The sequence below is a fragment of the Diplotaxodon limnothrissa genome, linkage group LG6 (assembly GCF_057381915.1).
Source record: "Diplotaxodon limnothrissa isolate DT_005_m linkage group LG6, D_limnothrissa_male_GT1.1, whole genome shotgun sequence".
Lineage (NCBI taxonomy): Eukaryota > Metazoa > Chordata > Actinopteri > Cichliformes > Cichlidae > Diplotaxodon > Diplotaxodon limnothrissa.
The window spans coordinates 44,520,000-44,542,802 of NC_140601.1; the positions used below are offsets into that span (position 1 = coordinate 44,520,000).

General features: G+C 44.4%; 1 protein-coding gene across 2 annotated transcripts in view; it reads right to left on the minus strand.

Moving 5' to 3' along the window:
- The window catches only part of LOC146631386 (signal-induced proliferation-associated 1-like protein 2), a 42,662-nt gene that overhangs the window by 9,473 nt on the left and 10,386 nt on the right, over positions 1-22,803 (minus strand). For both annotated transcript variants that reach the window (XM_085355352.1, XM_085355351.1), the window contains exons 7-15: positions 20,084-20,241; positions 19,414-19,996; positions 19,056-19,330; positions 17,765-17,950; positions 17,328-17,399; positions 17,181-17,245; positions 16,761-17,073; positions 9,702-9,860; positions 3,090-3,153 (exon numbers count right to left, since the gene is read on the minus strand). In XM_085355352.1, coding sequence (XP_085211478.1) covers positions 3,090-3,153; positions 9,702-9,860; positions 16,761-17,073; positions 17,181-17,245; positions 17,328-17,399; positions 17,765-17,950; positions 19,056-19,330; positions 19,414-19,996; positions 20,084-20,241 — 1,875 coding nt within the window. The remainder of the gene's footprint in view (positions 1-3,089; positions 3,154-9,701; positions 9,861-16,760; positions 17,074-17,180; positions 17,246-17,327; positions 17,400-17,764; positions 17,951-19,055; positions 19,331-19,413; positions 19,997-20,083; positions 20,242-22,803) is intronic.

Here is a 22,803-nt window from a genome sequence, read left to right on the forward strand (position 1 = left end):
ACAACCATCACTGCAGTCTCTAGCGCAGTCTCCTGCAGCTCTGGAGACTGCACTGGGGAAAGCAGTGTCCCCAGTGCAGCCTCCTGCAGCCCTGCTTTCCCCAGTGCAGTCTCCAGTGTCCCCAGTGCGGCCTCCTTTAGCACAGTCACCCACTCAACCACCAGCACCACAACCGTCACTACCTCTAGTTCATTCCCCTGTGAAGTCATTAACTCCACCACCTACTCCACTCTCACCACCACCGTTACTACAGACATCAGTTCAGTCCCCTGTGCAGTCATTTACTTCTCCACCGTTAGCAGCTCAGGTCCCCATGTGTCCAGCAGCTCAGGTCCCCGTGTGTCCAGCAGCTCAGGTCCCCGTGTGTCCAGCAGCTCAGGTCCCCGTGTGTCCAGCAGCTCAGCTCGCACCTGAACCTTTGGCCCAGTTCCCCGTAGCAGTGCAGTTTTCTGGCCAGCTTAACGTTGAGCCCGGGGTCCCAATTCTCTCTGGCTCTACATCGGCTCCTGCTGGAAGCTCGGATGAGCTCATCCAGCACTCCGCGGCTCCCGTGCCGCCATCTACCTCGTCCGCTGGGGGTTCCAGTGAGCCCAGCCAGCACCTCCTCGTCTCCGCTGGAGGGTCCGAGGGGCCCGTTCAGCCTCCTGTCTCCACTGGAGGGTCCGAGGAGCCCGTTCAGCCACCTGTCTCCGCTGGAGGGCCCGAGGAGCCCGTTCAGCCTTCTGCCACGTCAGCTGGAGGGCCCGAGGAGCCCGTTCAGCCTTCTGCCACGTCAGCTGGAGGGCCCGAGGAGCCCGTTCAGCCTTCTGCCATGTCAGCTGGAGGGCCCGAGGAGCCTGTTCAGCCTTCAGCCTCTGCAGTTCCGCCTGGTCCAGCCTCAGCCTCTGCAGCTCCGCCTGGTCCAGCCTCGGCCTCTGCAGCTCCCGTGAACTCTTGTGCCTGTGGTCTCTGGGTCGGCCCCCTGAACTTTATTTGACCTTTGGTCTTGTGCTCCTGTGTTTTCTGTTGTTCGTTTTTGTTTTTTGTTCCGAGCCCTCCGTCCTGGGCCCCCGCCGCCCGCCCTGGGTCGTTTTCTGTTTGGTTTTTGTTTTCCTGTGTTTGGGCTGTCTGGAGCCAGCCCTTGAGGGGGGGGGGGGGGGGGGGGGGGGGTACTGTCATGGTCCTGGGTCATTTTGACCCAGTGTTCTTAGTTTTTCTGTAGTTTTGTATTTTGTTTCTTATGTCCATTGGATTGTTTGGTTTGGTATTTGGATTCCCCCTGTGTCCATGTTTTTATTGTGGTGTTTGCTCTGGTACCGTGTTCCCATCCTATGTGTTCTGTGTTCTCCTCATCCCCTCGTATTCATCCTTCTTCTCTGCCTCTCTCTCTGCCTCTCTCTCTCCGTGCTCATCTCTGTGTACTGTGTTGTGTTTAAGGTCCACATCTTGGTGTCAGTATCGTCAGTTTCGTGTCCTCCCTGCTCGGCCATGAGTAATTGTCTTCAGCTGTGTTCCCCGTGTGTTCCCACTTCCCTCGTTACCTTCTGTGTATTTATGTCAGAGTGTCCCTTTGTTCTGTGTTGCGTCGTCCCTCTAGGTTGTGTGCATTTTCCGTGTCTTCCCAGTGCCTCAGCTTTTAGTTGCTCCCAGTATAGTTTTGTATGACTTCTTATGTTCCTGTTAATAAAGACCGGCCTTTGAGTTCATCCCCGTGTGTCTAGAGCCGTGCATTTGGGTCCTCCCTTGCCTTCACACAGCCGCCGCATGACACACACACCAATGAGTTAAACTGCAGGAATGTCTTAAAGACATAAAGACCTGGATGGCCGCTAACTTTCTGCTTCTTCATTCAGATAAAACTGAGGTTATTGTACTCGGCCCTGAAAAGCTTAGAAATATGGTATCTAAGCAGATTCTTACTCTGGATGGCATTACCTTGGCCTCCAGTAACGCTGTGAGGAACCTTGGAGTCATGTTTGACCAGGACATGTCCTTCAACGCACATATTAAACAAATATGTAAGACAGCTTTCTTCCATTTGCGCAACATCTCTAAAGTTAGAAATATCCTGTCTCAGAGTGACGCTGAAAAACTAGTTCATGCATTTATTACTTCCAGGCTGGACGACTGTAATTCATTATTATCAGGAAGTCCAAAAAACTCACTGAAAAGCCTTCAGCTAATCCAAAATGCTGCAGCAAGAGTCCTGACAGGGACTAGAAAGAGAGAGCAGATTTCTCCTGTTTTGGCTTCCCTTCATTGGCTTCCTGTTAAGTCCAGAATTGAATTCAAAATCCTGCTCCTCACATACAAGGTCTTAAATAATCAGGCCCCTTCTTATCTTAATGACCTTGTAGTACCATATCACCCTATTAGAGCACTTCGCTCTCGCTCTGCAGGCCTACTTGTTGTTCCTAGAGTATTTAAAAGTAGAATGGGAGGGAGAGCCTTTAGTTTTCAGGCCCCTCTTCTGTGGAACCAGCTTCCAGTTTGGATTCGGGAGACAGACACTATCTCTACTTTCAAGATTAGGCTTCAAACTTTCCTTTTTGCTAAAGCATATAGTTAGGGCTGGACCAGGTGACCCTGAATCCTCCCTTAGTTATGCTGCAATAGACATAGGCTGCCAGGGGATTCCCATGATGCATTGGGTTTTTCCTTTCCAGTCACCTTTCTCACTCACTATGTATTAACACACCTCTCTGCATTGAATCATATCTGTTATTAACCTCTGTCTCTCTTCCACAGCATGTCTTTTATCCTGTCTTCCTTCTCTCACCCCAACCAATCACAGCAGATGGCCCCGCCCCTCCCTGAGCCTGGTTCTGCCGGAGGTTTCTTCCTGTTAAAAGGGAGTTTTTCCTTCCCACTGTTGCCAAAGTGCTTGCTCATAGGGGGTCATACGATTGTTGGGTTTTTTCTCTGTATCTATGAAGTGCCTTGAGGCGACTTATGTTGTGATTTGGCGCTATATAAATAAAATTGAATTGAATTGAATTGACAGATGTAGAACAATAAACATGTTATTAAATCCAATCTTACATTTGAACTGGGGCCTTTTCATGAATACATTACTAATAATTAATGAATGACAAAGAAATGAGCCTCACCTGTTCACCTGCAGTGACATCAAATTGCTTCACGCCAACATCTTTTATTGGAACACAGCTGAATCTGCAGGAGAAGTTTATTGTTGATTAGTGAGCTGTGATTTAATCAGTTTAAAGAATCAGAACCTGAAAAGCAATCTGTCCCAATGCTTCTTTAAGGGGCCAAGCTAGTGTAATTCTAGTGCTGGACCCCAGCCTGGCACTACATGGGGAGGGCTGCTTCAGGAAGGGCATCTTTGCCAAATCAAACCTGCAGATCACCAAAACTGAGATTTGCATATCGGAGCAGTCAGCGCTGGGTTAACAACGATGGCTAACGGGATGCTCATAGAAACACTGCTGCTGTTAGCCAATGACAAAGTAAGAGGAGAAGGCATGTGAGGAGGCAGTGAGACAGACTAAATGCAAAGAGAGAGAAGGCTGGTATGATGGAGAGAAAGAAGATAGATATCTTATGTGTGCAGGAGTCCAGGTGGAAGGGAAGTAAGGCCAGGTGCACAGGAGGCAGACTGAAGCTGTTCTACCATGGTGAGGAAGAGCGAGTGAAGATGAAGAGTGGACAATGAGTTTGAAGCTGGAAATCGAAGGCTTGATGTTGAATGTTGTCAGTGTGCATGGCCCACAGCCTGGCTGTCAGGTAGAAGAGAATTTGGTAGTACTGGGACTGGGATGGTGTCTGGTGTTTCCTCTGGACAGAGGAAAAAGGAGACTTTGTGCAAAAATCAGGAAGCACAGGAAAGTATTCAAAGGAAAGGGCTGTCACAGAAATAGTGGGATAGTGAGGGAGATGAAGTAGGCAGAAGTACTGGGAGGTTAGGCGTACCGCAGAGGTGGCAACGTGAAACCGGACACTAAGGAAAGAGAAGAAGACTTGTACTGACTGGATATGCAGAGCAATCGAGCTGGAAAAGATGTGCAGCAGGACAGAGATAGAAAGAAAACCCTAACCCTCATGGGTGAACAGTTTGTGTTTACAAGGTGGCAGGAGTATTTTTAGGAGCTGACGAATGAAGAAAATGAGAGAGAACATACAGATGTGATGTTTGCTGTGAGAGGTCAGAAGGAGCTTCAGACGGATGTGTCGAACATATGATAAGTGTCACGGCCAGGAGTCAGTGTCCAGCTGATCTTTCTCTCAATTCAATTCAATTCAATTTTATTTATATAGCGCCAAATCACAACATAAGTCGCCTCAAGGCGCTTCATAGATACAGAGAAAAACCCAACAATCATATGACCCCCTATGAGCAAGCACTTTGGCAACGGTGGGAAGGAAAAACTCCCTTTTAACAGGAAGAAACCTCCGGCAGAACCAGGCTCAGGGAGGGGCGGGGCCATCTGCTGTGATTGGTTGGGGTGAGAGAAGGAAGACAGGATAAAGACATGCTGTGGAAGAGAGACAGAGGTTAATAACAGATATGATATTAACTCCAACTTCCACTCTCTCTCTCTCTCTCTCCTCTTCTCTATCGCCGGGACAGAACTCATTGTGGGTTCACGCCCTCGTGAGAGGAAACACCTGAGCCAGGGTGGCCAGCATTTAAGCCAGGAGGTGACTGCTGTTCTTCGCTGGATCGTTGTCTGCCACGCGTTAGTGAAAGTCAAGTCTACAGCTAAGCTAAGTCAAGTGTTTGGAAGTGAACTGTGTAACTAATCCTCGTCTCCCTGTCTACAGACCTCCTGGATTCCCTCCCTGTGTGATTCTTGGTGTCGAGTGTGGACGAGTGAACCTGTGGCCGTGAGTGTGGAGAGTTTGGAGAACGCATGACCACCCCCTTGGATTTCCCCGGAGCTTAAATAAATATAGCACTGCCCTGCACTTCCTGTAAATACACAAGCTGGATCCTGTAAATAAATGATTGTGTACAGCTGATTCAGGAGTCCCGCGCTTGAGTCCTCACTGTTGAACCGTAACAATAACGATGGCATGGACTCAGCGGACTCCAGTTTTGGATATTGGCTGAGGAAACCGGATGGGGACAGTCGGCATTGATACCCTGCTGAATAAAGTTTGTGATGAGCTGAAGAATGAATTAGTGATGAGCAATGTTCCCTCTAATGTTTCATGTGTCTGAGCGAACACACAAACTCCCTGAGCATCCCTTGGACCACTGTGAGCAACAGCAGACGTGTGCACTGTGGTCACTGTGGTCATGGTCATCTAATCCATCCAAGTTACATGGTTTATTAAAATGATCAAATTACAGCGTTTATGTTAGACTACTTTTAAACTGCTTTAGCCCACTTACAATGAAAATGTTAAAAAAAAAATCTAGCCATTGGCCTGTGTAGCATGTTAACACTGTTGGAAGTAAAAATAACTTGAACTCCAATTTCGAAAACACAACTTTCTTTTTCTTTCTTTTTTTCATAAAGCTCTTGTATTATGAGTCTGTGGTCTGGGAGAGAGTCTGTAACTCTGTCTGCAAAATACAGCATATAATGACCAATGTTGGGCAAATAATTATATAGTTACTCCTCAAAAAAGTAACTCCGTTTGGCAAACAACAAAGTTTTAAATGCAGCCAGTGCATTTTTAAATAAACATTTCAAACTATTTACAGAACAATCAGCTGCTCTGCATCAAATCTGATGCCGCACAAATTATTTGTGTCGCTCCAAAAAATAATTTCTGTCCACTATGAGATGAAGGAGAACAACAGCCTGATACCTGCAGGCCTGACAGCAGCAGATGTGTCACTGCTGTAACACCTGTGACACTCAGCAGTCGCCTCATTGTTCTGACACACACAACAAAACTATTGACTACACTACACACTAACTACACACTAACTACACACTAACTACACAAGATTTGCGCTAAACGTCGCAAATCTCTCACATCTCAAAACACCGCCGTCACTCTTAAAACTTCCCCCCGTTTCTTAACAACTAGATGCCACGTTGCCATATCATTTTTTGATTGGTCGACATGGTGCATTTTTGGACGAATAGGAAAGAGAGAGGGGGGTTTGTTTTTGCTCACAGGCTTTCGAGCATTTTCCTTATAAAACGCAGTTTTTACCGTTTCTTCCCGCAGTAAATATAAACAACGACAGTATTCAGGAAGGAAACCAAACATTGCAGATTTTTTAAATGACAACTCTGGTTTCACGTGGCCGATCAACACAATTTAAAAACTGGTATAAAGTCCACACTTTGTCCGTCAGTTGTTCCGTCTGTCCTGCTCACATCTCCAATGGTTGTACACGTTGTCATTAACGTGGCTTCACTCCACATCAGCCGCTTTGCTAAAACACCGGTGTCGGCACATAAGGACGCTGTCAGAGCCTGTCAACCACGTTGATTGGCTGCGTACTGTATATACGAATGTGAATCGCATCATTGGCTGGACTATGGGCTAAGGTGGCATACGGGAGCAGCCAGTCACTGACTGACACTACAAAACAGAATTGTTTTAATTTTAATTTCAATTCAGGTGAGTTTTTTTTTTTGTGTGCGCAACGCAGATTTTCTGTGCGCATAGAGCGTGCCAGCAGTGCGCAATTGCGCACGTGCGCAGCTTAGAGGAAACATTGGTGATGAGGGAGGTGCCTAAAAGTCTTTCTGATGTGATTACACTGTGTGTGAAGGTGGACGAGTGTCTACAGGTGCATCAGGGAGCTGGAAACTACAGGGTGGGCCATTTATATGGATACACCGTAATAACATGGGAATGGTTGGTGATATTAAAGTCCTGTTTGTGGCACATTAGTATATGTGAGGGGGCAAACACCTCAAGATGGGTGGTGACCATGGTGGCCATTTAGAAGTCGGCCATCTTGGATAGAACTTTTGTTTTTTCAATAGGAAGAGGGCCATGTGACATATCAGACTTATTGGTAATGTCACAAGAAAAACAATGGTGTGCTTGGTTTCAACGCAACTTTATTCTTTCATGAGTTATTTACAAGTTTCTCTTTGTTCACAGCCATTGACATGTCGAAGAGGTTAACACGTGAGGACCGGATCGAAATTGTGTTGATATCTGGTGAACGCAGTAACCAGGTCATTGACCATCTTGCTGCAAAAACTCAGGGAACGTGCCAGCTTCAGTGCATAAAGAGGGAAACACATCATCATGTAGCAATTTCAAATATCCAGTGGCCTTGAGGTTTCCATTGATGAAGAATGGACCCACTATCGTTGTACCCCATATACCATCACTTTTGTTGGTCCAACAGTCTTGGAGGGATCCATCCAGTGTGGGTTAGTGTCAGACCAATAGCGGTGGTTTTGTTTGTTAACTTCACCATTCACATAAAAGTTTGCCTCATCACTGAACAAAACCTTCTGCGTGAACTGAGGGTCCTGTTCCAGTTTTTGTTTTGCCCATTCTGCAAATTCTGTGCGCCGATCTGGGTCATCCTCGTTGAGATGCTGCAGTAGCTGGAGTTTGTAAGGGTTCCATTTGTGAGTAGCTAACATCCGCCGGAGGGATGTTTGACTAATCCCACTCTCCAGTGACATGCGCCGAGTGCTACGCTGTGGGCTCTTGCTGAATGAAGCTAGGACAGCCAGTGATGTTTCTTCATTAGTGAGTTTTCTTGCGTCCACATTTTGGCAAATCCAACACTGAACCAGTTTCACGAAACTTAGCAAGCAGTTTGCTGACTGTAGCATGGGAGATGGGTGGTCTCGTAGGGTGTCATGCATTGAAATCTGCTGCAATGACCTGGTTACTGCGTTCACCAGATATCAACACAATTTCGATCCTCACGTGTTAACCTCTTCGACGTGTCAATGGCTGTGAACAAAGAGAAACTTGTAAATAACTCATGAAAGAATAAAGTTGCTTTGAAACCAAGCACACCATTGTTTTTCTTGTGACATTACCAATAAGTTTGATGTGTCACGTGACCCTCTTCCTATTGAAAAAACAAAAGTTGTATCCAAGATAGCCGACTTCTAAATGGCCACCATGGTCACCGCCCATCTTGAGGAGTTTGCCCCCTCACATATACTAATGTGCCACAAACAGGACTTCAATATCACCAACCATTCCCATGTTATTACGGTGTATCCATATAAATGGCCCACCCTGTACATTACCCAGAGGCCTCTGGGTTGCATGGAGATGGCGCTGGGGGGAGGCGCGACTGGTAGCGGAGGCAATCAGGTGTCGGACAGTGTGGAAGAGAGCGAACAACCCATCCAACTGGGTTGTTCCAGACTCTCACCCGAGGAGTGGCATCAGTGGTTGAGGGCCGGGGAGTGATTTTACTCCGGCTGCAAGGGCCATGTTGCCACTGTTTGTCCGGCTCTGCCAAAAGACCGCACCCACCAGTAGAAAAGAGAGTACGGGTGAGCGAGGTCTCCTGTTCATGGTCTCCTCCACGTCTCATGATTGCAGCAAAATTAACAGTGAAACTCAAGACTCAATCCCTTAGAGCTCTGATTGACTCTGGGGCTGAACAAAACTTTACTGACGCCTTGCTGGCGCTTAAGTTAAATTTGGGCATGGAACCTCTGTCGCATTCACTTCAGGTTACAGGGAGGAAGGACCCAAAATGCAGGATTCAGTGAAGTTGAACTCAAAGTAAACAGCTTTATTTGCAGGTTGCAGATAAACAGCAGACTAACTACACTGGGAAAATATAAACTAACAGGCAGATAAACAGGGACCGAAACACAGAGCATAGATTGAGGGTGAGTAGACATTAACAACGCGACAGGGAACAAAGGAAACACAGGGCTAAAATACACACGGCAGTAATCAAGGGATGAGAGACAGGAGGGGAACACACCTGGGAGAAATCACAGCTGACGAGACAGGGGAAACATAAACCGAACGCACTGACACCAGACACGAACCTCCAAAGTAAAACAGGAAACAAGAAACAGACAGACACTGAACTTAATCTAGAATAATAATCAATACTATAGAAATACACCAAAATATAAAAAACTGAAAGAGCTGGGTAAAAATGACGTGGCGTGCGCTGCGCTAACCGCTCACTGGAGCCAAGGGCCAAACTTTTACTGTGCTGGCCGCTGCGCTCTACATTCGCCTGTTCCATGTCAAAACATGTATCTTTCTGACTCTATGTACCATAGTCTGCGTTGTATTTTAATAAAATGTATTGCTCGTTCATGAAGAAGGCGGCTTTGTAACTATCCCGACTAGTGAGAGTGCATCCTCCCCCCACAGAGCCTTTGAAAAGTCTCTGGAGGTCCCTGGGTGAAAAACTGAATGTTTTCCTTCATCGTGTGGTTGAACTTTGTTTCTTTTGGTACGTCACAGAGCTTTGCACGGCGTGGCGGGAAGGGGGTTAGGGTTAGGGGTTAGCGGGAAAGTGCATTACGCGTAGGAATAACAGAGGACATGGATCAATATTTGATCAACAAATTGTTCATACTTGGCTACAGGTTTCACTTCAGATTATAGTAGGTGACTTTAACATTCATTTAGATGCTGAATATAAAGACTTCAACACTGCATTGAGTTCCCGGGTAGAATCAGATGGCAGATCTGCCACAGAAACTGAGCATTTAACAGTTTCTCCTGAAAAGCCTCTCTTCTCTGATTCCTAATAACTTTTGATTTGCAGTGATGGGTGGACTGGAAAGCTCAGGTCTGACTGCCAATACGTCTTGATGAGGTCATCTCACCTGCTGGACCTGCTGGATCTCTTCGGCCCCTCCCCCTCTTGAGTAAGCCCCATTTCCTTAGTGGAGCCTTCTTTACATGTGATTAAGGCCTCAGGTGAGCTGGTAGAGGAACTGGTTTTGGACCTGCCCTCAGACCAGCTGGTGGATTCATGACAGTCACTGAGAAAGGAAGTAAAAGGTCAGCATTCATCCATCATTTTTTCATCCTTCATCTATTCATCGGTCATTCAACCATCCATCAGCAATAATCCAATCTTGTATCATCTGTCATTCATCTATCCATTATTCCTCCCTCTCTCAACCTTTCATCCATTTATCAACATCCATCCGTCATTTGTTCCATTCATCCATACGTCAACCATCAATAATTGATTCATCAATTCAATTTTCAACATAACATACAACATCTGCTGCGACCAGTTGGGGTGAGAGAAGGAAGGCAGCATAAAGACAGCTGTGGAAGAGAGACAGAGATTAATAACTAATGATTCAATGTATTAACTACGGAGCCCCGCAGGGGACATGGGAGAAAAAAAATTATGATGAACTTTTGCGAGATCTCTCAAAACAAACTCGGGATCTCGCAAAAGTTGAATTCCAACAATGGCGGCATCTACTTAGTTGTAATATTACTCTTTCTGGGTCACAAAATAAACGTTTAAGATATTTTGAGGCGTGAATGTAGTTGTGTAAACACACACTGGTGATGGCAGCTATGTTGTAGCCACAGCCACCCTGCGGTGCACTGACAGAGGCGAGGCTGCGGACACTGGCGCCACCGGGCCCTCTGACCACCACCAGTAGGCAAACATGGGGTTAGTATCTTGCCCAAAGATATTTGGCATGCAGCCAGGAGGCAGCCTGGGATCGAACCACCGACCTTCTGATTAGTGGCTGACCTGCTCTGCCACCTGAGCCACCACAGTGTGTGAATGTATGTGTGATTGATTGAATGACTGAATGTAGTGTAAAGCGCTTTGGGGTCCTTAGGGACTGAGTAAGGCGCTATACAAATGCAAGCCATTTTGTGTAAACGTCAGATATCTGCTCTGTTTACAAGACATCACATATTTGCAAAAGTGCTCCGACGTTTTCGGAGATCTGACACCCACCATCTCGAAGCTAACGGGAGGTCGAGACCTACTACAGCCGGGAGGAACACCGCTTTCCCGGCACATCGTGCCTCGACCTCCCGGTTGGCTTCGAGCTGGCGGCCTCCGAAGAATGCGGCTAAAACTTTTGCGAGATCGCAAAAGTTTTGCGAGATCCCGAGTTAGTTTTGAGAGATCTCGCAAAAGTCCGTCTTAATTCTTTTTTTCTCAATTCAATAACTTGAATTTAAGGATTAAAAATACAGTTTTCACGAAACACTGTTAAATGTTTAGTTTCTATGTATTATGTCAGAACAGGAAGTAGAGTGTGATTAAAGTGGTTGATTGGTTCTTTTACATTTTGAGAGAAGCCAATTGAGTCTAATAACAGATTAAATGTCTCTGTCTGGGTCTTTGGTTGATTAACAAGCTGGAGTGGAAGGTTGCTGCCACACCGCCACTCAGCCTGTGCTTTGAGGACTCTGACAGTTAGTATAACACAGGGCTGTTGATTCAGTCATCACACAGTAACCAGGTTTCTGTAAGGCAGAGTAAATCAATTTATTGATTAATAACAAGTATTAGTTCATGTACTAATAGGACTTAGAAGAGAGAGACCTAATGCTTATTAATCTGCATTTCAGTGTTTTATTGGAGTTGTGGACACTATATTGTTCTTTCTAGAACTGAATAGAATAGAATAGAATAGAATAGAATAGAATAGCCTTTTGTCAATTTTTAGGTTTAAATTGTTTTTTTTCTTACTTTGTTTTTTTTGGTGGTTTGGGAGCTGACACGGTTTTAAAGGGAATGGAGTTTTGGGGGTGGAGAGTAGCTGCAAAGAGGCGTGTAACACTGCAACTCTGATTCTGATTTATCTTTCAGCCATCCATCTATCGTTTGTCGATCCTTTATTTTATTTATTTATTTTTTAGAAAGAGGGGCAATACATATTAATGAACATTTTAACAAATGTAAATATGCTAGATTATAGCCTTGGGCTAATTTCCATCTGCAGACCCTCTGGCAGGTTGGTGTTAAACACAAGTTAGTAAAAACATACAGAGACACTATTTACAGGTCATGTGACAAGGACAAAAACATTGATCACATTATACTAGAACAAACAATGACAAGGAGAGTGGACACAGAGGACAGTATAGATAACAATAACAGAAACACATCAATTATATTGCACAAACCCCAGTATTGTACATGCCCTGACCATCGTGATATTGCGTTCACCCATTGCACTAACAGTTGTTTCCCTTTTTGTAATACACTAAATCTTTTTCCCGTCCAATATAAAACATGATTATTAAACATGATTACATGTTTGTGTGTCCCTCAGCCGCCCTTTTAAGTGACTCTTAAAGATGGGTAGACTTGTACTTTCCCTCACTGACAGTGGAAGACTATTCCAGAAGCTCACTCCCTGATATGACAGAGCATCTGTGAAAAGGTGCTCCGTCTGAGTGCCAGTTCACAATCACCTCTAACAGTGGCTCGAGTCAGTCGAGACCCGACAACACTGCTAGACTTTTGTTTAATAAAATCACTCATTGGTCGAGGCGCCAGACCATGTATAACTTTGTATATTAGACAGGCAGATTTAAATAATTTGAAATTAGTAAAAGTTAAAAACTTGTATTTTTCTAAAATTTGACAATGGTGATATGAAAAAGGTTTTTTATCTAATATTTTCAATGCTCTTTTGTAGCATACTTCAATTGGCCCAATAGCAGCAGAGCTTGTATAGGACCAACTTGTAATACAGTATTCAATATGAGCCAGTATCATAGAGTGCAGGAATGTAATCGCTGCTGTGTCTGTTAATGATGTGCAGATATGTCTAAAGTTCTGTATATTAACATTTACAGTTTTCACTACTTTTTAAATGTGTTTTTAAAGGATAATTTAGAGTCTAGTAGCACTCCCAAATACTTAAATTCCTCAACATTAATTAATTGTTGTGCACCCAAGCAGACTTTTACTGCAGCCACGGTTGTTTTAGGTTTACTAAAAAACATTGATACGGTCTTTTTAAAATTAAGGCACAAGCATGAGTCATTCAGCCATTTTTGTAAATCATGTAATGCCAGTGAAAGCTGATGGGCTGCATCATCAGCAGTTTTGGCTTGTGTAAAAATTACCGTATCATCGGCATACATAATCGTGTCCACATTTTTGCACACATTAGGCAAGGCATTTACATAAAGTGAAAATAACAGGGGGCCTAGAATTGAACCCTGGGGGACACCTTGTGTACAGTAAAGATAGGATGACTTGCTATTCTTTATTTGCACGCATTGTTTTCTATCTGATAGATAAGACTGTATCCATTTAACAGTGTGATTACTAAAGTAAAATGTCGACAGTCTAGACAAGAGCTTAAGATGATTCACAGTGTCAAATGCACGCTTGAAATCAAGAAAAACAGCCGCAACATAACTGCTCTTGTCTAAGTAAGATTTCACTCTCTCAACAAAAACACAGACAACCGTTTCAGTTGAATGAAGAGTGCGAAATCCGAATTGCATAGGGTGCAAACCCGGATTGGAGTCATTAAGATGTTTGATGATAGAGTTAGCAACCCACGTTTCTGCTATCTTTGAAAAGATAGGGAGTATGCTAATTAGCAGGGTCTGTTTTATCACCCGATTTATAAATTGGTGTAACTTTTGCCACCTTCCAACTCAGAGGAACGACTGCCTGCGTCATTGATAAGTTAATAAGATGGGTCACAGGCACCAAAAAACAAGATTTATAATGCTTCAAGAAATTGGTATCAAATCCAAACTCATCCCTTGCTTTAGAACTTCTTAATTTAGAGATTATATTTTCTACCTCATTTTCTGTAATTTTCTGAATATTGAACTTTGAATCTGGAGAAGAAACATCCTCTTTGGTGTCGGCATTCCCAATATTTTGTTGAGGGTCACAAGAATTAGAAAACAATTGTGCAATTTCATTAATGGTACTTTGGAAAATCATTTAAATTAGTAGCTAGGCTGAGAGGCTCTGATACCAGTTCATTGGCAAATTTAAGTTCAAGGTCTGTATCAGCATTATGCTTACTGTTATCAAGGAGTTTGTTAATATTTTCCCAAATATTTTCTCTGGACCCAGTGGAGGTGGTGAGTGACAGGAGAACGGCGGCTAAGCTGTCATCCCTGATGGACAACATCTCCCACCCCATGCAGCAGACTGTGACAGCACTGAGCAGCTCCTTCAGTGGGAGACTGCGGCACCCACGGTGTGGGACGGAGAGATTTCGCAGGTCTTTCCTCCCCACTGCTGTCAGACTCCATAATAAAGACTTTAACTGATCAAGCACACACATCCATACATATGCAATAATACTAAGTGCAATAATCCTTTCTGTCATCGTTGTATTTTTACTCAGTTGTATATAGTATTTGTATTTGTATTCTATTTTTATCTTATTGTATATTTATTTTATTTTATTCTACTGTATATAGTATTTTATTTTATTCTATTCTGTACAGTTGTGTACTGTATTTATTCTTATTGTATTCTAATTTTTGCCTCATAACTTTTGCACTGTCCACTTCCTGCTGTGACAAAACAAATTTCCCACGTGTGGGACTAATAAAGGTTATCTTATCTTATCTTAAATTAGGTTACAGTTTCCTTTGGCACTATTAATTACAGTCATGAAAAAAATTTGCTTTTGCCATTCTCAAAGTTTGCGTGACTTTATTCCTTGCCGATATAAAATGTAATCGATCAGTATTTAATCCAGATTGTAACGATTTTTGAAGTAACTGGTCTCTGAGTCTCATAAGCTGTTTACATTCAGTATTAATCCAAGGCAAGGAATAAACTCGTTTCTTTAAATGGCTCTCTTTCTGAAACTGTGACAAGACCCCTTTAATAGCAGAGTATAATAGATCACAACATTTATTAGTGTCATCACAGGATAGTATGCTAGTCCAATCAAAATTATTTAGAGCTGCCATTAAATGTTGCTCTTGACTATTAGCCATACAGTCATAAATAAGTTTGTCCATTGATCGACGTATCAACCATTCTTCCTTTTATTATTCATCGAGCCATCATCCATCGTTGGAAGTTTCAGCCATCACCCACTTCAGTGAACAGAAAAAACCCGACTTCAGTGTTTTCCACGCAATCCATGATATGAAAACTGAATGTGGAAGCATTTCCACAAAAGGAATCATAAAAAATCAAGCACAAAGTCAACCAGATCAATGTCTTGTATGGGCTCAGAATGTGGTCATAAATATTTTGTACTTGTAAATCAGTTTCGTATGTGTAAAAAGAATTTGTGTGTGGACTTAGCCAAAAAAAACCCTGCAAGTTAAAAGTACGAATTTTGACCCTATTTTTCTTCCTTTCATCTGATTGGTCAATGTCATGTCAATCACAAATGTAACAATCCAATCAGAGAACAGATGGGTTTGGCTGTCGGAGGGGTGCTTTTTTGAACTCCTTGAAGGGTTTGAAGCTGGAGGATCTCTATATAAATATCCGATAGCAGCTAGGTCCCCTAACTTTGAGCAGCTGTTGAAAGGATAAAGTTGTGCTATATCAGTGGTTAGAAACACCATTATTACTTTAGGATTAGTTTAACACAAAGTCAGGGCTGACCCGGGACCATTGCTGTGAGTCACAGTGCGCAGCATGAAGGTCCTTTCACATCAGAGGCAGCATGTGCTGCTAATGCTAACTAAAAGCCAAGGATCCAGGATTTGTTGCGCTGGCTGCTGAGCTCTGTGTGCAGCAGCTCTACCTGCACTAGATGCACCTGTCGTTTCTATCTCTGACTTTATCTCCTCTACAAGAGTTTCTGTTTTTTTTATTGTTTCTTCAAATGTTCAATAAAAACATGTATGCTAATTCATAACAAAGGAAAGCTTTGTAATGAAGACTGTCATTTCAAAACACTGCCTGCCCCGCGGTCCGCAGCGCTGTTGAAAAGGCTGTGGAAGTCCCTGTATTAAACACGTAGACCTGTGACACAAAAATCACCAAACTCGGACGACCACAGACTGTTTTCCTTCGTGGTGATGAAGGAAAACGCTGGGCTGGCATGTAAATGGTAAATGGCCTGCATTTGTATAGCGCATTACTTGCGCAGGACCCCAAAGCGCTTTACACTACATTCAGTCATTCGCCCATTCACACACACATTCACACACTGGCAATGGCAGCTACATTGTAGCCACAGCTGCCCTGGGGCGCACTGACAGAGGCGAGGCTGCCGGACACTGGCGCCACCGGGCCCTCTGACCACCACCAGTAGGCAAACACGGGGTTAGTATCTTGCCCAAGGATATTTGGCATGCAGCCAGGAGGCAGCCTGGGATCGAACCACCGACCTTCTGATTAGTGGCTGACCTGCTCTGCCACCTTATTCTCTTTAAAGACCTGCAGTTCAAAAAAGCACCCCTCCGACAGCCAAACCCATCTGTTCTCTGATTGGATTGTTACATTTGTGATTGACATGACATTGACCAATCAGATGAAAGGAAGATCGGGTCAAAATTCGTACTTCTTTTTACACATACAAAGCTGATTTACAAGTACAAAATATTTATGACCACATTTTGAGCCCATAGTCTTGCAGTACTCTAGTTATTTTGGATCCCATCGACTCCCAAGAGAAACTCTGATGCAGCTGTTTTGTTTGCCCAGCTGATTGATCCAATGTGAAATTTGACTACATGGAAATGTATTACTGAATAAGAAGGATAAATCCAAGTTTGGTCAAGATAAAGGTGTTGAGGACAACGTTGGACAACACTAACCTTGGCACTCTGCTACGCCCAGAAATAATGGGCTGAACATTTACTCAAATGTTAAATCCGAACACTCCAACTGGCTGACTGCCCTCAGGCTGTGGAGCTCAATGGAAAAATAAATACACAATTATGTAAAAATCACAGTTAGAGATTACATCATTTGTTTACTTGCAGCTCACCAGGACAGAGAGCAGGTCTCACTCAGGTTGGTCATGTGACCGGCCGAGATTGTCCATTTGCCTCTCTGGATATCGCTCAGGACCAGCGTCGCCCCAGCCACAGCTGGTTGGGCTGATGATGTGCAGGGGGCGGAGTCAATTCCGCTGTCCATTGAAGGCACCTTAGTGTGAGTGAGATGACAGTCGGAGTATCTGCTCTCGCTGCCGCTGCTGCTGGAAAGCGTGTTGTTGGCATCCATCAGACTGGGCTGAAACCCCCCCCGAGCCTTCGTCACACGATGAGGATGATCGTGATGACAAAGGTGACTGGCCTCTGGAGGAGAAGATGAAGATGTTCCAGGTTGTTGTTAAAGTTCAAAGGGTTAAATGTCAAAGCTCAGAGCTGCAGAGCCAAACCAGGTCACATCCAGGTAAACCCACCTTTAGATCTCCCGATCTTCTCAAGTGAGTCTTCTTCAGAGCTGACTGCCCAATCAGGACGAGCTCTGAAAGCAAGATTGACATCAACAGATAATCCGATTACTTTGTTTAAAAGAAAACGTAGATCGCTAATGGATCAATAATTACCCCCATCGGGCATGGCTCTGTGGGGTCAAAGGTGGTCCGGGGTCAACGGAAGTCGAGTGTTTGCTTGGTGACCTGCAGAAGGACAGAGTGCTGAGGGATTCTGGGTAAAGAAACGGTCTGGATTAATGATCCTAACTGATATCAATCAATAATCATCACATCAGCCCTAAAAACCTTACATGACTGCTTCAACACAGAAACAAGTGAAAGAATATCAGGCCAATAATCCTCTATGATGTAACAACACAAACAAAACTCGACACGAGGAACTGCAAAGACGAGAACAGATTCAATAATATTCTAAATAAACTTCCGACGTGGAGAAAAATGCTCCTGATGGAAGGAAGGAAGGAAGTTTTGCTGGACTTCGGCAACTCTGACTGTCTCTGGTTATTGTGACACAAACTGACCCCCACAGACAGGTACAGGTGTGTTACCTGGATCCCTCATTCAATTGTTTAATTGGTCTCAGTTGCTGTTCCAGTTCACCTGGGATGCTCTGAGTAGGCGGAGCTTCTAACACCTTGTGCCAGGTGGGTGGGGTTACTCTTAATGGGTAGGAAGTGATGTCAGAGTCCAGTTTGTACTCAAACCTCGGGACTTGGTAGATTTCTGAGAAACTCCTGAAGACCGAAGAACAAAGAGAGGAGAGCGAGCGAGTGAGTGTGTGAGTGATCGTTTACAGAAAAAGTCCAAGTCTGTACCGACTGATGTCACTCCTCGTGCTCCGTCACTTTAAACCAATCACTGCTGATGTAAAACTCAACAAAAATGCCTCCACAGGCTTTCCCTCTGCTATCCTCAGATTTACTGGCTGCTGATTGGTTGGTGTAGTTTATCTGCTCCTTATTTTTACTTATTATAGTCAAACTGTAAGGAGCGTTTATGAGGCGGGTTCCTGTGTTCCCGTTAACAGCGTACTCCACGTGTTATCCTCAGGTTTTCTGCTCTGATAATCTTCACTCTGAGGAAATGACCTCAAAGCTGCAGCTTATTACTAATTCAGGCCATTTTGTATCCCTGAGTGAGTTTACTGACTGTAAATGCACTGAAGGAGGCCGGCTGAGTTCTTTTATTTTGCCTTATATATAATTTGCCTGTTCGGTTTTTCAGAGAAAATAAATTATTCATCTGGTGGATCTTTTTTTCCCACGCACAGCTGATTAACTGATTTCTGGTCTGAAGCCACATCAAACTTGCTGCAGGGATGTCACGATGTGGTCAGCATGACGTGAGCTTGTCCTCACAACGGTCAAAGCCTCTTTATGCACTGCTAGGTGTCAGTCAGAGCCCAAAGGATCATGCAAACCTGATTCAAGCTCAGATCTCCTGGGATTCTGGACACGTGATGGCGTGGCCCTGGCACTCGGATTATGTTTGACCCTGAAATCTGACTTACAGGTGTGCAGTCAAACTCACACAGTGAGAGGATTACAGCTCATAATCCATCCTCCATCTGTGGCAGAGAACTCAGGAAACATTTAATGATGGCACAGGAAGTCCTGACATCCTGAGATATGAAGATTAAACGAGCCTATTTTTACCGATGTTATCAGCCACAGTGAGCAGCAGCCTACCAGTTGACTTTTACCACATAAGCGAAACAGAACTATAAACAGATTGAAACACTAAAAATCTCTCAAACATTTTCTATTCGGCATTTGCGTTTCATATATTTATATTTTCTTCTAACCATTAAAATAAAGTTCAAATAAACCATCATGTGACCTGCGAGGTGTCCCATCTCCGTGCGGCAGAATAACGACCACGCTCACGGTCATCGATGTCCTCAGCAGCTCAATCATCTGCTTATGTGATAGCTTTACTATGGCGACCGCGCAGATCTCCATTATCCTACAGCCGGGCCGGAGACCCTCCTTCCACGCAAAACTGTTGGTCTCAACATCCGCCACCACTCCTTCAAAGTTCACGTGAAACCCAAACTGACCGTGGCGGTTCCTCCTCAGAATCATGTCCACAGCAGGACCGCCATGAGTCACCAGCTGAGGTCAGAAAACAGATGACATCAGATCATTCTTGTGTATGACACATGCTCAGATTCAGGTTCACAAAGGATTCTGGTCACCTGCAGTCTCTGGGCAATCTCGCGGCTGTCCTCCCAGCCTCTCTCTCGTGTCGACAGCATCACACAGTCTCCGTGTTCGTAGAAAAGTTTAATGCCTTTGTGGCCGGCGTTCCAGCCAATCACGCCTCTGCAGTAACAGTGAAACACTACCTGTCTGCTGGCTTCCTCTACAAGCACCACAAACTCACTGGAGATGGCGAGCTGGCATGGTACATCAAAAGAGCAGCTGAAGTCTTTTGCTGTCACACTCCAGGTGAGAGCCCCAGCAGTGTTCAGGTAACCATGAGGCCGTGGTGCGCTGCGCTCTTTTTTCTTTACTACCAGAGAGATAAAGCTGAACTTGATGGAAGATGATGAGTCCACTAGCACTGATGTGGAAAAGTTTTCCACCAGCTCCTTCAGGTGCTCCTGTCTGCGTAGTGCTCTTATTGTGACAAAGGTCTCTGACCTGTGCGCAGCATTTTCGGCATTAATGATCTTCGTCAGCAGGAAATTTCTGAATTCAGGTGAGGCTGAAAACATCCAACCTGGTGGGATCAAGGGACCAAAGAACGGGATGTCTCTACGCCTGGACACTGCAATACTAACAGGACACAAATGACACATCAACAGGTCTCAACTGTTCTACCTGCTCACGTTATAATCTCACCTGCTCTAGTTACAATCCTACCTGTAACAGGTGTGCTGGCTGCAGGGACGGTGGACTCGAACGATGATGAAGACATGTTGGGAATGTGAGCAGATGTTCTGCGGACTGAAGGGCGGGGAGTTCGGCTCCTGGAAGATTACTGTGACGAAGTCATTCCCAGTAAGACTCTTATGAAGCAGCTGAAACACACACACACACGATTTACAGCGATTTTATCTTAAGAGCTTGAAAAAAGCCAATTGGACTTCTTTGAGTTTGTGAAGATGTTTCAGATCTCATCCCATCCAATCCGATTTTCAGGGCCGAGTACAATAACCTCAGTTTGATCTGAATGAAGAAGCAGAAAGTTAGCGGCCATCCAGGTCTTTATGTCTTTAAGACATTCCTGCAGTTTAACTCATTGGTGTGTGTTATCTGGCTTCATGGACAGATAGAGCTGGGTGTCATCTGCATAGCAGTGTAAATGTATGCTATGTCTTCTAATGATGCTGCCTAAGGGAAGCATGTATAATGTAAACAGAATTGGTCCTAGCACTGAACCCTGTGGAACTCCATAATTAACCTCAGTGTGTGAAGAGGACTCTCCATTTACATGGCAAATGGTAAATGGCCTGTATTTGTATAGCGCTTTTACTAGTCCGTAAGGACCCCAAAGCACTTTACACTACCTTCAGTCATCCACACACTCACACACATTCACACACTGGTGATGGCAGCTACATTGTAGCCACAGCCACCCTGGAGCGCACTGACAGAGGCGAGGCTGCCGGACACTGGCATCACCGGGTCCTCTGACCATCACCAGTAGGTGAAGTGTCTCGCCCAAGGACACAACGACTGAGACTGTCGGAGTTGGGGCCCAAACCAGCAACCTTCCGATTACAAGACGAACTGCCAACTCTTGAGCCACGATCGCCCCGTGAACAATTTGGAGTCTATTAGATAGATATGATACAAACCACTGCAGCTCGGTGATTTTAATATTCATGTCTGTTGCCCAGGGAAGCCGCTGGCTAAGGACTTTGTGAACCCTTTTAATTTTGTTCAATCTGTTAAGGGTGCCACTCAAGAACGTGGTCACACGTTGAACTTGGCATCATCATATGTATTCGTACATTCCCTGACCATATGCCCATTTTATTTGACATTGTTCCTCTTTTAAAACCAACCTGCCAGAGGGTCTGCAGATGGAAATTAGCCCAAGGCTGCATTGAATCATATCTGTTATTAACCTCTGTCTCTCTTCCACAGCATGTCTTTTATCCTGTCTTCCTTCTCTCACCCCAACCGGTCGCAGCAGATGGCCGCCCCTCCCTGAGCCTGGTTCTGCCGGAGGTTTCTTCCTGTTAAAAGGGAGTTTTTCCTTCCCACTGTTGCCAAAGTGCTTGCTCATAGGGGGTCATATGATTGTTGGGTTTTTCTCTGTATCTATGAAGCGCCTTGAGGCGACTTTTGTTGTGATTTGGCGCTATATGAATAAAATTGAATTGAATTGAATTGAAGGCTATAATCTGGCACATTTACATTTGTTAAAATGTTCATTAATATGTATTGCCCCTCTTTCTAAATAAAATAAAATCGTCCTGCTGTTAGACGGCTTGCACCTGGCCGACGCTGTTGTGCCGAACTTAATACCAGTCTCTTGCCACGTCAAGTACCAAGTGAGTTTAAGCATGCAGTTATCCATCCTTTACTTAAGAAACTGGGCTCAGACATTTCAATTACGACAAACTTCAGACCCATCTCAAAGCTTCCTTTTCTGAATAAGATCCTGGAAAAGATTGTTCACACTCAGCTGAGGAACCATCTAAGTGATTTTCAAATTCCAGAAGCTCTTCAGTCCGACTCTAAGCTGTTTCACAGCATGGAGACACCTCTCATAAAGGTTATGAATAACATTTTGTTAGTGACGGACTGTGGTAAAAATGTATTGGTTGTTTTGTTGAATCTGACTGCTGCATTTGACACAGCGGATCATGACCTGCTGATCTCTCGACTACAGCATTGTGTAGGAATTTCTGGCTTGGCAGCTTCATGGATAAAACCATATCTCTCTGACAGGAACGTTTGTGTTAAGTTGGGTTCGGCCTCATCCTCTGTGGCCCCTCTGCCATGAGGTGTACTGCAAGGATCTATTTTTGGGCCACTACTGTTTTCATTGTATCTCCTGCCACTGGGAGCCACTGGGAAATTGAAAACACAAAATTTAATTTCATCTATATGCTGACGATTGCCAGCTTTACCTACCTTTCAATCACTGTGATAGCGCCTCGATTGGACTCCTGCTTGATTGTCTTAGCAAAGTTAAATCATGGCTGGCCCTGCAGTTTTTTAATTTTAATGAATGTAAAACATAGGGACTTTTATTCAGTCCCAATCTGGTACACCAGATGTTGACTTTGCTCCTCACCTGAAGAGCTCGGTTACTAATCTTGGGCTGCACTTAGTTTTGATGGCCACATAAATGGCGTAGTAAAATCCTCATTCTGTCACCTCAGACGTCTATTGAAGGTCAAGCCTTTTCTTTCCAGGCGTGACTTGGAAACTGTCATCCATGCTTTTATAACCTTACGCTTAGATAACTGCAACTCCCTTTTAATAGGGGTTGGCCAAAGCACTCTGCCACGGCTGCAAATGCCTGACGTTCATGAAGTCATTACTAGTTAACATTAAAGGGATGGTTGGCTCAGCAGTGCTCTGACTGTTTTTCAGCCTGGCTACAGTGCTGAAGAGAAATCTAG